Source organism: Pleurodeles waltl, chromosome 4_1 (assembly GCF_031143425.1).
Source record: "Pleurodeles waltl isolate 20211129_DDA chromosome 4_1, aPleWal1.hap1.20221129, whole genome shotgun sequence".
Taxonomy (NCBI): Eukaryota; Metazoa; Chordata; class Amphibia; order Caudata; family Salamandridae; genus Pleurodeles; species Pleurodeles waltl.
The window spans coordinates 660324700-660340427 of record NC_090442.1 but is presented as its reverse complement, the minus strand read 5'-3'; the positions used below and the strand labels follow the sequence as shown (position 1 = coordinate 660340427).

General features: G+C 43.7%; 1 protein-coding gene across 3 annotated transcripts in view; it reads right to left on the bottom strand.

The window, feature by feature from the left end:
• The window catches only part of LOC138288027 (adipocyte plasma membrane-associated protein-like), a 218796-nt gene that overhangs the window by 70967 nt on the left and 132101 nt on the right, over positions 1 to 15728 (bottom strand). For all 3 annotated transcript variants that reach the window (XM_069229135.1, XM_069229137.1, XM_069229136.1), the window contains one exon: positions 15579 to 15691. In XM_069229135.1, coding sequence (XP_069085236.1) covers positions 15579 to 15691 — 113 coding nt within the window. The remainder of the gene's footprint in view (positions 1 to 15578; positions 15692 to 15728) is intronic.

Sequence of the window (15728 nt, the reverse complement as noted above, 5' to 3'; positions counted from 1 at the left end):
ATAACACCAAATCACCCTCTACAGACAATTCATCCTTGACCTTATTCACATCACACTCCACATTTCTCTCATGTGGCCAACCCTTGACTACAGAAATTTTCAATGTATTCAACGCATGTTCTTTTCTCACACAATCCATCCATTCCTGCAAGGAAATAGTTTTATCCAGTACTGTGATACCATCCACCACTACTGCTACACACTCAACTTACTCATCAACAAACTCACCCCGTTGATGTTTAATAGGATATCTAGACAAAAAGTCTGCCCTAGTATTCTTAACCCCTAGTATATGTTTTACTTCAAAATTATATTCATACATTCTTGCAAGTAATCTGACTAACCTGGGACTAGCCATCCCTGAATCCTTATCAGTAAGTAGTGACACTAATGGTTTATGATCAGTAACTAAAGCAAATTTACGTCCCCACAAGTATGTAGCAAAATGCTTTGTTGTCCACACACATGCCAGAGCTTCTCACTCAATTGTGCTGTAGTTGCGTTCTGCAGCTGATAGGCACCTGGAAGCAAATGCTATAGTACTTTCCTTGCCATCAATAATTTGCTACAAGACTGCTCCTACACCAACCCCACTAGCATCGACTGTGACAATCGGTTTCTCCCCATCCACAAAAGGGTGTAACCCTGGTGTTTCAATAATAAGTCTCTTAAGGTTAGCAAAAACTTCATCCTCCTCAGACCCCCACACAAATTCAGCTCCCTTCCTTAAAAACTTCCTGAAAGGTTGTTTGTAATGCAAAGTTTTCAATGAATCTGGAATAATAGTCACACAATCCCAAAAATGATCTTAATTGTTCCTTATCTTGGGGTTCAGGACTTAACTTAATTGCATCAACAAATTGTGACATGGGCCTGATGCCATCACTAGACAACACATGACCCAAATATTCTATCTGAGAAGTCCTAAATCTACATTTTTCTTTTTTAACCGTCAGCCCATTGTTTTCAAGTGTACCCAAAGCTTCATCCACAAGTACCAAGTGGTCCTGCTCATTTTTGGTGAAAATGAGTATGTCGTCTTGATAAGCCAAGACATGTTTATTTCCACCAAACAGCTCAAACATGAGTTTTTTTAAACACTGATGCGCCTGATGCCAAACCAAACGGCATACGTAAGAATCTGTATGCGCCAAATGGTGTAATAAATGTTGTTTATTAAATGTGGTCAAATCTCTGGATTTGCTACACAGCTCAATTTGGTGGTACCCTGCGCGCAAGTCTATGGTGGGGAAGAACTTTGCATTCCCCAACTGTGCCAGCAATTCCTGTATGTTAGGAAGTGGAAAACAAGCAACCAGAATATTTTTATTGAGTGATCTCAAGTCCACACAGTCTCAATTCTCCATTTTCCTTTTTGTCCACGAGAACTGGAGAAACCCATTTGGACGAATTGACAGGTTCAATAACCCTGTCTGACCACAATTTGTCCAAATGTCCTTTCAATTGAACCCCATCACTCAACTGAATATTTCTCACTTCGTGAACAACGGGAAATGCATCTTTCTTTAGAATAATCTGATGTTTAAATCCTTTTACTAGGCGATCTTCAAATAAACTTTTGCGCCTATCAATTATTTAATTCACACAACTAGGCAAAATGATTGATTAAATCAAAGATATAGGATGAGCGGTACCCGGTCTTTATATCTTTCTTAATGAACCTTGATCGTTCCATCCTTAAATATTATAACCTTTCTTTGCCACATAAACTTTTGACTTTATGGACCTATCTTGGAATAGAATGGTGGTCTAAAAAAAAAACAACAAATCAATGTTGTGCACCCCAAAAAGCAACAGTGTGAATATCTGGAGGTGACAAGAAAAACAAATCCCAATCTGACTTATATCATATTTCTGTGACAATGGAAACAGGTGAAGCTGAATCAACTTTAACTTTCACCTTACAACTGTCAACAAATACATCACAAACAGGGGCACTAATGTGATCGTCATTTGTCTCCAACATATCAACTGCTAAGACAACTCAGTTATCAAAATCATTAACTAAATCATGCGCATTAACCACATTTTCTTCTTTTATCAAGTCAGGCCTTTGAGTGTTTGCAAAGTGACCTATTTTCCTGCATTTAAGGCATGATTTATTTATAGCTGGTCAGTTTTTTGCATTGGCTAAATGGTTATGAGATCAACATCGGAAACTGTTATTGGATCCGCTTTTCTTATGATTTATTCCCATGGAGTCAGGCGGATTGGATCTGGTACTTATAGCATTGGGCTGTTCAACGTTTAAATGTTCCTTTCCTGCATTAAGTTCTTTTGAAGCTTAAATTGACTTTTCAATCCCTCTTGCTATTTCCAGTGTTTCTTGCAAATCTGCGCCACGGCAACATAATTTCTCCTGAATGTGTTTGTCAAAACAATGGACCACAATTTGATCTCTGAAGTAATTGTTCAGATCACCATCAAACCTGCAGGTAGCCGCTAATACCCTCAATTCAGCCTAATAAGCATCCATAGATTCAAATTGCATCTGTTTCCTGGTGAAAAATCTGTTTCGCTCCACAATAATGCTTGTTTCATCCTTAAAATGAATTTCAAGTTTGTTAACAGCTTCTGAATATACATCCCAATCTGAACTTGGAGCTTGCACCACAGTAGGTAGATGATCAAAAATACCTTCAGCACCCAAACAATTATAAAAAATTGCAAATTTCCGTTTGGCTGAACATTTATCACCATCAGTAGCTATCAAATAGCTATCAAAGTTCTTGAACTAGTGTATCCATTTGTGTTTCCTAACACCTGGTTCAGCTAAAATGGTGGAGGAATATTGGCATTCTGCATGTTATAAGAAATGAAAAATAACCAAAATAAAATATCAATGCGGTGATATTATAAAATGATGAACTCCACACTTAGGGCCAGATGTAGCAAAGGGTTTTTCCCATTCTGTGTCAATGGGAAAATGTGTTTGTACATATGGCCCCTAGTCGCTTCTAGGAATCTGTTTTATGAACTCTGGTAAACCTGTATTGTAATCCTGTGAAAGAGCAATAACAGGATCCCAAAATATGTCTGCAAAAGTCAAACAGGCTAATTTCTAAAGCTGGTTGGTCGTACTTTGAAGAAAATCATGAAAAAAGTTCCCAAAATATGGTTGCCAAAGTCATTCGGATCTCTTTTTACAGTTGGCTGGGCACAATCATTACATCAGAACGTCTCGAGGACACATTTCAAAATGATCAGCAATCAGCAATGAAAAGCGAAAATCCCAATTATTTGAAGAATGAAGTGGCACCACGCACTCACCGAAAAACAAAGTCGCCGAAGAGTGAAGCAGGATAGGCATACTGGTGCTGTCAACCTGTGTATCACGCAATTAATGTTCCCCTCATTACTCTTGTGACATCAGACAACGTTCAAGGATAAAATATTAAAGCTTATTTGCCACAAGTAACATGTAGGAACAGGGAAGACAGCACACGACCTTTCCGATGGCCCGCTCGATGACCAGCAACTGCCGGTTATCGAACGCACTCTCGGAACGCCACGTGCATGACAAATTCCAAATAGAATACAATTCACAACATAACAATGCCTCCACCAACTAGTTGAAACTGCCCACTTGACTTCAAAAGCTGCACTTGCCGGACGTATGGGAATATGAGGTGAGTCGGGGAAGCTTGGGGGTGCAGTGGGGCCTTTGGGGTGGTTTGGTTGGAGCTGCTGCTGGGGCAGGCTCCCTCCCGCCCCTTGGGCTGAGGAGTCAGTCTGGTTGATGGGGGAGGGGCTGAGGTGGTGGACAACCGGACCCGTCAAGGGTACCTTTGGAGCCTGGCGCAAGGCAGCCCCTGTGCTCTTCACCTTGGTGTGCTCAAGCAGAAGTGAGCTTCACTCCAACCTAGTAAACATGAAGGTGCACAACAAACACACAAGACCAACCCTTTGCAGGCTGATCAGAACGACCAACCACGTCAATCTCTACGTGCTCACCATTTGCCAGCCGATAGGCTGGAGAGCCATACAACAGCCATACTTGTGGCTATTTGAGACACCAAGTCGACACTGGAAGGGAAGATATACGCTGTGGCTGTTCACTTCAGCCTACTGATAGCACAACATCATACCTTGGCTGATAGGGTGACAGAAACAGAAAAGGAGGTGCATCAGTTGCATCCCATAGTCAAGGACCACAATAAACAACTGCCAAAGTTGCAAGCAACAGGAGGTGGGACTGCTCCGAGACAAGGTGGAGGATGCGGAGGGCTGTTCTCGCCGCAATAATCTATGGATCGTAGGCCTTCTGGAATGCAGCGAGGGTCACAATATGGATCTCTACAAGGAACAATGTCTCCTACAAGAAGTCATGGATGGCAAGACATGCAAATTCTTTACTGGTGAACGAGCCCACAGGGTATGTGGGGGGACCCACAGAGGCAGGGAGTGCCGCCCAGGTCAGTGGTTGTCCGCCTCCTGAACTACAGTGACAGGGCCGATATCCTACAATGCGCCTGCACACATAGCCCTTGGCGGGTAGAGAGGAGACTGGTGAATATATACCCAGATTACACCCAGGCAGTCCAGCACCACAGATAATCTTTTGTGGCCATGAAACAACAATTGCAAACTCTTCGTTTAGAGTATACACTTATCTTCCGCGCTAAGGTCGGGGTGGTGGACCAGGAGCGCACCTTTTAATTCACAACCACGGGGATGCCTGGAAATGGCTGGAGAGAAAGGGCTGTGCTTGCTTGTCAGACCACAATCATCAAACACCAGAAGAATGGACAGAGATCAGACCAAAAAGGAAGGTCCGCTGCAGACTGAAAGCAACCCCAATGAAGGCATAAACTTACACAGAACGGGCGAAGGTAGTGACTGAGTTGCAGTGTACTTGCTCTGTCCCAACCAGTTTTAGATGGGGGAACTAAGTCCTTGCCCAATGGGGAGCACGAGAAGGTAGCGATGGTGACCTCAATGACTGTGGACCTACGTGGGTAAAGGTGTAACCCCGGCAAGATCATGGGGTGATGTTGACACAATTTAATAAACCTTACCAGCCAGAATCTAGTGGGCCTCGTGTGGTCATTGATGGAGGCACCAGGAGGGCCACGCACTCACACACTAATAGAAGAATTGTAATCCTGCCTTACATTTACAGTTTTTAATATGAATCACATTTTGTTTACTCATATGGGGCGGCAGCCATCTTGGGGGTTGAGTTGGTAGTTAGTTCTGAGCCCGCAGAACAAGGTGATTGGGAGGGGGGAGTTGGGGGTAAGGGAGTTTAGCCACTGAGTACATGGACGAGATAACAGGTGCCCGGAAGGGCTGGGATGGAAGGACCATGCAAGGTATTCACAACCTATTTGGGGATGAGATAAGTGAAGACCTGGGCCCAACTTTAACCCTGAAAATTATCTCGAAGAATGTTAACGGCCTGGGGGACAAACTAAAACAGGGGGTGGTGCAGAAATATCTGCTTAGATAAGACCAGGATATCATCCTATTGCAGGTAACTCACCTGCTGGGGAATAACCGTGGGTTCCTGGGGAGAGGCCGATATAAACCACTGACACATGCAGGCTTTACGAAAGGGACTACGGGGGTGGGGGGGAACTCCTGATACAATGCACCCTGCCTTTGGAGGTACTCCACACCTGGGTGGATGACAACGGCTGCCAGGCAGTGATACATGGCCAATGCTATAGGGAGGATGTGGTCCCAGGATCGTCTACTCCCCTCACCGGGTCTACAATTCAGTGGTCTAAAATGTATGGGGGTGTGGTTGACACATTCCCCACATGCACTCACGATCACTGGGGGTGGGAAGGGAGCCCTTAATCTGACGCTGCAGGGTGATGAAATCAGGGGGCCGAGTACAGTCAAACACTAGACTGGCTACATTTGTAGAAGCCATGGGACTAACAGACCTGCGGACAGCAAGGAACCCTGGCATATGTCAATACTCATATGTCGCCGTGACAAAAGGAGCCATGTCCCGATCAACTCAGCACCCACCACTGCTCACTGAGGTGCACCAGGCCTGATAACCCTGTGGAGAGACTTGACGCTTGGGAAAAAAAGGATTGGGAAGCCAAAGCAATAGTAGCTACAGCCACTATCAACTGTTTTGCAGAGAACGAAGGCTCAGTCCAGTCTGCAACCAACTTATGGGAAGCATATAAAATGGTACTGCAGGGACAACTGACTGCATGATAGTCGGCCCTCAAGAGGGATAGAGAACAGGAGTGTTGGTCGATTGAGGAGTAACTAACGCAGCTTGAGGCATAATACGTGGCTGTCCCTACTAGAGAACTGGTCCTTAAAGTGGAGATCAGGCAGGAATATACCGCCCTGGTGAGAAAGTACAAGCACATTTCGAGCCACCCAGGGTAGGCTTTACGAAATGGGCAACAAGGCAGGCAAGCTTTTGGCTTGGCTGACCAAAAAGGAGGGGCAATGGTGGGTAAGCAGGATGCTATTGGCTGACTTGCAGTGGAGAGAGACACCCCAGGCCATCGCAAGGGAGTTTGCGCACTTCCTGGAACAGCTGTATCAAAGTCAATCTACCGTTGACTAGGCAGACCTAGAAAGCTTTGTGGAGGACCTTCCGACCTCTCGCCTGAATCCGGACAAGGTTGAGACGATGGAGGGTGAGTTGACTGAGGTGACCATGGCCATTTCACAATTGAACAATGGGAAAACAGGTCCCTAATGTTTTCCCGGTAGAATTCTTCAAAAGTGTAACATCGAAAATCATGAAACCTATGCTTGCCATGTTTAATGCGGCCAGAGAAGTGGGTGCTCTGCCATACGACCTCCTGGAAGCTACAATTGCCCTAACCCATAAAGGGGGGAAAGGCAGTTGACTATTGCGCCTCCTTTAGGCCAAAATCCCTGATTAATACTGAAACGAAGATTCTAGCTAAGGTCCTAGCGAACCGCCGGACACAAGTACTTGACACCCTGATTAATCCCGATCAATCCGGCTTCATGCCCTGTAGAGCCGTGAGGCATAATTTGAGGAGGCTAATGGAAAGCCTGATGTGCAACGAAGGACTGCAGGAACTGGGGGGTCCGACTGGCCTTAGATGCTGAGAAGGCCTTTGACTCCCTGGAGTACCCTTACATAATTGCAGTCCTCTGGATGATGGGCTTTGGTCCATACTTGTTGTCCTGATCAGCCTACTCTATAGGGAACCGGTGGCGAGAGTCTGGGTCAATGGAACTCTATCAGCTCATTTTAGGCTGGCTGAGGCACCAGGCAGTGTTGCACACTCTTGCCCTTGCTTTTTGCCATTGCACTCGAACCACTGGCATGCTGGAGTTAGGCAGACGCACAAATCAGGGATCTTAGATGGGCCTGGATCGGGAGGATGTTGTTTCTCTATATGCAGATGACATCCCCCTCTACCTTGCAGACCCCCCCACGCTCGCTTAAGAAAACCTTAGACATACTGACAGTGTTTGGATCCCATGCAGGATTTTGCATAAAATGGCATAAGTCAGTGGCCTTCTCTTTGGGGGTAGCTTCCCCACCAGCAGTAGGAAACAGTCCATTTCGATAAGTGACCCAGGAGTTCTGATATCTGGGTATCTTTGTCACACCCAACCAAGAATTATTTATGCATGAAAACCTGGAGAAGATTTCAGGGGCCTATCACGGTGATGTGGACAGATGGAGGAAGCTGTGACTTTCTCTCCTGGGTTAAGCAGCCCTATATAAAATGATCTATCTACCCAAGTTTTTATATGTACTACAGAATACACTGTACCCGATCCCGGACGCTTTCTTTCACAGAGTGGACAGTGTGACACAAGGGTTGATCTGGGACGGGGGGATTCCCAGAAAAGCCTTTTCCCTACTGACTAGATGGCAGACGGTGGGATGCACTGCACTCCAGAACCTCCGACTTACTCAGACTTATTACATGGCCTAAAGATATTGCGGACCATTGGAAGTGGGATCTGTGTCCCAACTTGGTGATGTCTGGAGAGATGGAGGACACTGCCTTTTGATGAAATACAAGTAGAATACAACCTCTCTGGGAGCCAAGTCCTGTGATACCAACCACTAAGGTTCCTACTCACGAAATGCGATGCATTGCAGGGTGAGATTGAGGAACAACCCCCATTGGAATGTACAGTGCTAGGCTCCCCTCTGCCAAGTCACGCAGTGTTTCAGATCTACTCTACATTATTGCAAAATGGTCTTCCCTCATTGGACACATTGAGGGAAAAATGGGAGGGGGGATCTAGGCAGACTAGAGGACGACGATTGGACTCAGGCATGTGGATACCACAGAGGAGTAGAAATCCAAGCAGGCTTTCTACTGATCCAGCTGAAAATCCTACAGGGTCTATTATATCCAGACTCACCTGTTTCATATGGGTCGGGCGAAGGATGATCGTTGTTCCAGGAAATGCCATATGGAGGCACTCTGGTCCACACACTATGGGGCTGTCCGAAATTAGGGACCTATTGGAAAAGGGTGGAGAGCGCACTTCAGAGGCTTTGGGTGAGGAGGTGAAGGTTACGGCCCAATTGGTCACACTGGGAATCTGAAGCAAACAGATCCTGGACCGCTATGCCCTCCTCTTCTGTAACCTGGCTTGGATGGTGGCCCGTAGTGATATTTTGAAACACTGGGGGGAGCCCACTCAGTGGGAATGGGAAGAGGGTTTGAACTGATGAATGGGGGCCAAAAAGTTATTATACCAGACCTGAAGCTGCCTGCGTGAAATCGAAAACAATTGGGGCCCCTTGAGAACAACGAGGAAAGAGGGTGAATGGTGAAGGAAGAAAGGGACCGGCCCAGATAGGGGACAGACTGGGCACCCTCCATAGTTTGAAGGAGAAACTCTCTCTGACCTCTGTGTTTATTACCCTCAGAAGAACAATGTCTGACCTGCCGATGCCCAGCCCTGACCGGACCTGAAAGATGGGAATTGTTGTAATAAATGTGTATTTGGCTTACATGTCCTTGGATGGTGGGGGGTAGGGGGGGGGGTGTTTTATGTTGTTTGGATCGTTCCAAAAACCAAATAGAGAGACTTAAAATTAAAACACAAATGAATCCACAAGTGGGTAAGGTTGCCAAATCAAGCTTTCTCACAATGAAAACACTGCAACACATCTTCGCACATCTAGGATTCCCCCAGAGGGTTCAAGCTAACATCTCTCTTGTACTATCAAAACTGGATTAGGGTAATGGTCTGTATCACAGCTCACCTTTGTCACCTATGAGAAAACTACAGAGTATTCAGAACACTGCCACTAGACTCCTCCTACAGATAAAGCCACAAGTGCACAACTCCCCTGCCTAGAGGGCTCTACACTGGTTGCCAGAAGACCAATCTTCATGCTGCTTTGTATCACACACAAAGCAATACATGAAAAATGACCATCCTTCATCAGGAAGAAATTCACCAAACACAAACTACACTTGAGAATGGCTCCACACCTCAAAATGTATCTTTCTCTGTTCAAGAAGCCAAACTATGGAATCCGCTACCCACAAACATAAGATTCACTAACAACCATCTCAGCTTCAGTAGATTAGTCAACAGCTATCTCTTCCCCACATGACAACTATACTCACAACACAACAGTGTACCACAAGAGTCTAATCAGACATGACAAACTATGCTTCCCACGATATGGCTATGAGGTTGTCATTATGCATATGTTATTGAACAATGCTTCCTGTTATAAGCAGCTACATTTATATAAGGGAAACTGTGTATTACACCACAAGATGCATATCAGACTATGTCATAATTGCTACTGCTATGTACATATAGGTGCATATAGAGACAGGTTTATACCTGCTACTAAAACTTTCAGAAATGTAATGTATATATATTAGGCCTCGAAAAATCCTAAAAATGTTAATAGACCTGCAGGTCGAGTAACTTAAATAATCTACTCGACCTAATTGTAATGCACTTGACCCATAAACGGGTCTCAAATTGTGTGATCCTAGGCAAATAGTTTACAGTCGCCTTTTTCTTCATTCTCACATATGATTGCATCCTAAAATATGTGATCTCAGCATTTCTGCAGTACAATAAAAACCTCTTTTGTTTGCTTAAGCAGACTAACATATGCTGCATGTATCACAAGAATCTAACCCAGATATAGGGGACACATGACCCATTACTTGCTTTTCGTTTTACTAATAGCATTGCCATCAGGTCAGGAGTATTTCTCAGTCTGTTTAAACACTCGCTTTAAAAAAATATATTACTAAAATATGATGGTAGCATACTGTCAGGAAAATTTCCAAGAAATGTCCAAAAACTTTCCACTCACTTCCAGCTTTACTGATAAAACTGTATAGTGTATTAACAATCTGTGAAAATTGGGTTTCAGAAAACATATCCTTTGCACATCAACAGGAAAAGTTTTCTGATTTGTTTTCATACTATTAAAGTATTTTTTTCATTACACAGAAATACAAGAAATGGCCTTTCACAACTAGTGAAATATATTTTTTAATGTTTGTGCAGTTGACTTAGTCACTTAAATGTTGTGTGTTAGGAAAAACCTGACACCATGTAGCCTTTTATTTCACACTCTAAACAGCAGTTCAGATAGTTCACCTTACAAAATCCTGGAACTCTGCAGTCAGAAGGAAAATTAATTGTAAGACAAACTGACTTTTGACCTCTGTGAACACAGAGCAAATGTGACATACAAGAACAAGATATAAAGGCATCTTTTATTGCCCCTCCACTTTCTAACTGAACAGAACACCTGTTCTTTGTGAGCTCGCCAGAAGGGGTGAGTAGGTCCTAAAAATAGCTTGAACTGATCAAATATGACTCGCCATATGAGTGGATTTTTCGAGCCCTGTATATGCAAGTATAAATTAATTTATTTGTAAAAAATTGGATACTTCACTATAAGATAAATTTGCGCAGGCTATGTAAATATTGCTGCTTCGGTGTACTTATGGATATTCATAAAAATGATTTACCCCAGTCCCTAAAACCTTACCAAGTGTCCTGTGTACATATGCATGTACAAGTTAATTTCAGTTTTCTTACATAAAAAAAAAATAATAATACTCTATTTAACGTTTGTCCCGTTCCTCCTCTCTCTGATGCACCCCGAACCAATATGACTACTATGACCTGCCAAACATCCTTCTCAAACTTCACCATCCTTTTTAGGTCGCACAAAAGCATTGTACCTCGTGTATACTTTTCGTATACTTCTTTTTGCTTAAAGCGATTTCATTTGTTGGTTGCAGTGTCCTTTAAAAATTATTGCTTACTAGTGGTCAGTTCTGCCTTTTTCTCCCTCCTTTTCTGTTTCAGAGCAGTGACCAACCACAGTATTTTTCCACGTTTTCTTCATCTGTTGCTGTGATGGTCTACTTTTGTCATTTCTTTGCTACTCTCTTCTCACCGTGTGTGTTTTAGGCTGGTAGCTGCCTGCGTTTTATTTCAACATTCCTTTCCTCCCACGTTGCGGACATTTGTTTTGGCTTTATTCCAATGCTGTCCTCATTTACCTCTGGCTCCTAAAATAAACGTATTTTACAAAAGAAACACCCGGTGGCAAAACATTTAGCTCACTGAAGCCACAATATGCCCGTCCTGGTAGAATGTGGCTAAACCTAGAAGCAATGATGTGAAAATTGCTTAGCCTCGCATCTGGATTCTCTTTCCAGGTCCCATCCCTGCCAGCCCTCAGAGACATCCGCTCACAGGGCATTGCTTATCTCCTTTATTGGGGCCATACATTTTTTCAGAGTTCTCTGCTATGGTTAACTTCATTAGAGCTTTGTTGAAATGCAAGGCACAAATGCTTGCAAGACTTTTCATTCTGTTAACATAAAAAGAAAAATACTTTTCCAGCCTCATTTTTGAATTTCTGTTCAGACGTTTCCAAAACTGGAAGTAGTGCAGTCATCTCGTCTCTTGTGATTTTTTTGCTTTACTGTAACTGATTTTTCACGCTACCAATGTTGTCTTTCCTAATCTCAGATATTTTATAGCATACAGAGCGAACACTACCATCTCTGGGTGCTTAGTCAATCGGTGCAGTTAATTTATCGACCTAGGATGGCTAAAAAGCTGGGTTAATGCATGGCAAAGTAAAACTTATTCGATAAAGTGTATTTTAAAAATAACCAATTTAAATGTGACATTAGAAACTGTGGCCAGGGGAAGTCTGGTGCAGGTGGAAAAGACTGCTCTGTTTATAGCCACGAAAAGAAAATGTACCCATAAAATGAAAAGCTCATTATTCCAAATATTAACACATTTAGTACACTCCACCTTTTTTAAATGACCCATTGGTTATAACCCATATACTTCAATCAAACGCAACAACTATCTGTATTGTGAAGATTTTTCAGTAGCACCGTAGTTTTGTATGAATATGTACCGGGTAGCTGCTTCTTATGATGCCAGGTTCAAGTAGCCTTTTATCCTTCCGCTGTCTACAACACAAGTATCTTTAAGTTATGTAATAAAAACATCCGCTAGCTGCCACGCTACCTCATCATATGTCAACATGTACTTTACAATTACAAATGTTTTGGCAGATCAATAGTCTATGAAGAGAACAGATAGTTGCTATGTGTTTTCCTTAAGCATACAACTCATAAATATTGTGTATTTTGCTCGAACAAAAATTGTAGCCCATATTTTTCCTCTGAACTCACTCTAGATGACATACTTTGTTTTTGCAACTACTTCTAAATATTGTTAGCTGTAAGGTGACAGGTGAAGCTCCACTCTTCATTGTCTGCGTGATTTCACGTCTGTGACTTTGCACACTGTGACATAGAATTAATTTTGGTCCTCTCAATAGTCACCCATTTCAGGAGCATCAAGATACCTCCCCATTCAAATTCTGCATTGGGGCACGTGAGCCTCTTGAAACAGAATGTCTCGAGAGGGAGATGATGTGGCGTAATGGCCAGAGCTGCCGGCTTTTGGAGCTGAAGAACCAGGTTCGAGTATCGGTGTGGGCACAAACATCTCTTAAATCTGGGCAAATCATTTAATCTCCCTGTGCCTACCAAAAATGAATGTGTACTTGTGTAACGTAACTGGTGCTCATGTAAAGCATTCCAATACCTTCGGGTTGAGTTTGTGCTATTTAAAACCGCAACAAAAAAATTTGATACAAAAAGGCAGGTATAATTATGTCTTTGTAAAGTGGACATGGTAGGGCACTGCCGTTTGAGCACCCTCTGTCCATTCTCGTATTAAGGAACTTCTAATTACCAAAAAAAAGAAAATGAACATCACCACAAGATGTTTTCTAAAAGGGCCCAGAATGTGTTCACATGAAAGCTACAAGGATGTTTTGGAAGCGACAAGGACATATGTTAGCGTGCTCCCCCAGCATACTCTCAGCCAGGGCCACTGGACTACTTTGGCAGGACCAAATTATGCAGCAGGGTTGGCTAAATTATGTGGCAACAAAAGCCAAGCTATGCAGCCTAATGCGCTTATTTTGTAATAGTATTACTTCATTAATTTGCCATTTTTAAACATTTTAACGCTGTTTGGTAAAAGGTTTTACCTCATTAGTGCCAATTCAACACCCAAATACTCCAATAAACAACTGAAAGGTAAGCAGTCAAACTTTATGATTGGCCTTCTGCTGCACACAGTTTTTAGGTCGTGTGTGTAAACCCTTTGACCTGTTGTAATCTATCTGTGGGCTTTTAGCCACGCCCACCTCATGCCCATCACTTTCACTTGTTCATGGACTTGCCTTTCAAAAATCCTTTGTTATCATTGGTAAATGCTTTATGTTTGTCCTTCTTTGTGGGCAGTTTTGTTACCGCTTTGCAGACTGCCACTGTTACATGGATAATTGCACGATCGCGATACGTTTGACTGTGAGCTAACTTATTTTTCTTTCTGTGTCTCTCCTTCGCGCTCATGCTGACCGTGGTGCTTTGAATTGGCTCGCTTATGTCAACTGTTTTACTTTTCATTTTCACTTTTTTCACGTCCAGGAAGGAATTTACAACGCTAACAGCGCAAACTCGAGCAAACGCGAGACCTACTGCATTGCGAATGCTTGTTTTTACAAAAACAACTTACCCTTTCAAAACCATTTCCATCATTCGATCTCTACTCTAAAGTCTACTAAACACACAAGAACCCAAGAGCACAAACCTAACATAACTAATGCACACAGAAGAAAAATAAAATAAACAAACATTACTATTTTACGAACTGTTACCTCGAATCTTGGGTTCAGGAGTACAGTGCTACTTGCCATAAAGCACTTCATTGCCTTTTTCAGAGGTAGTAAATGTAATATATAGATGCAATTTACAAGCTTTAAATACCAATATGATAAAAATAATTTCCCTCACCGAAGACCCGGATACGGCCAAAAGGAACTTCCACTCAGGAATGGAAGTTGTTGCCACCTGGATGAGAGAAAGCTGCCTCACGCTCAACTCCGACAAGACTGAGCTCATCATCTCCGGAAATGCCACCTCAGCTTGGGACGACTCCTGGTGGCCCACATCCCTCCGCGCCCCCCCTGCACCGATCGAGCACGCCCGCAACTTCGGAATCATCCTCGACACCTCCCTACCCATGACCCACCAGGTAAACTCTGTCACCCCCTCCTGCTGGAACACACTCTGCAAACTCTGGAAGATCTTCAGATGGATCCCAGCAGACTGTCGTAGGACAGTCACTCACGCCTTAGTCAATAGCAAGCTCGACTATGGCAACGCCCTCTACATCAGCACCTCAACTAGGAAAATCAAAACACTTCAACTCATCGAGAACGCTGCCACCAGACTCATTCTGGACCTCCCTTGCCGAGAACACGTCTCACAACACCTGAGAACCCTCCACTGGCTACCGGTCGAGAAGCTAATCACCTTCAAGCTTCTCACTCACACATACACGGCCATACACAACGCAGGACCAGCCTACCTGAACCACTGCGTCTCCTTCCACACTCCCGCCAGATCCCTCTGCTTTGCCCAGATGGCACTGACCACCATCCCTCGCATCCACAAATCACCGCTGGAGGACAATCTTTCACCTACACTGCAGCAAAGAGCTGGAACAACCTCCCCCTGCACGCCGCTCACCATCTTCAGGAAGACCCTCAAGACGTGGCTCTTCGGATGAGGCCCCTCCCCTCCCCTTCCCCCCAGCGCCTTGAGACCCTCACGGGTGAGTTACTGCACTTTACAAATATTGATTGATTGATAAATAAAAAAAACCTGGTTTTACTTGTTGCGTAATAATAATAATACCTCCAGGACACAAGAGCATACCATATTAAACTGTTTAGCTTGCTAATCAATAGAGAGTAGTATCCAATTCGGCAGTCAGTCCCAAAACTGTAAACATTCACATAATGACTGGATTGCAGAAAAGTAATCAAAGTCATTTGAGCTACCATAGGGTTGGTTTAATACATCCTACAAAGGTCATGTAACCTCCATGGTCGAAGTCTCAGCAGCAAACAGGTACTCTTGGATAGTGAGTACCTGAACTTTCTAGTTCCACTTCAAGCATTGGGCACAGAGATCAGTACTCTTCACTGGGAAGGGCTAGGTTGCACGTGCACATAAGCTGCTTACCTCGTACCTGTGGTGACGCCGTCCCCATTTGCTACTTGAGTCTGTGAAGTAGATGGTACCGTTCCTTGACAGCTCCAGTCCATTTAAAAACTTGAAAGGGATGCCGTCCACGCCTGTGTACACAAGCACATTCTGATGAGCCAGCAACTA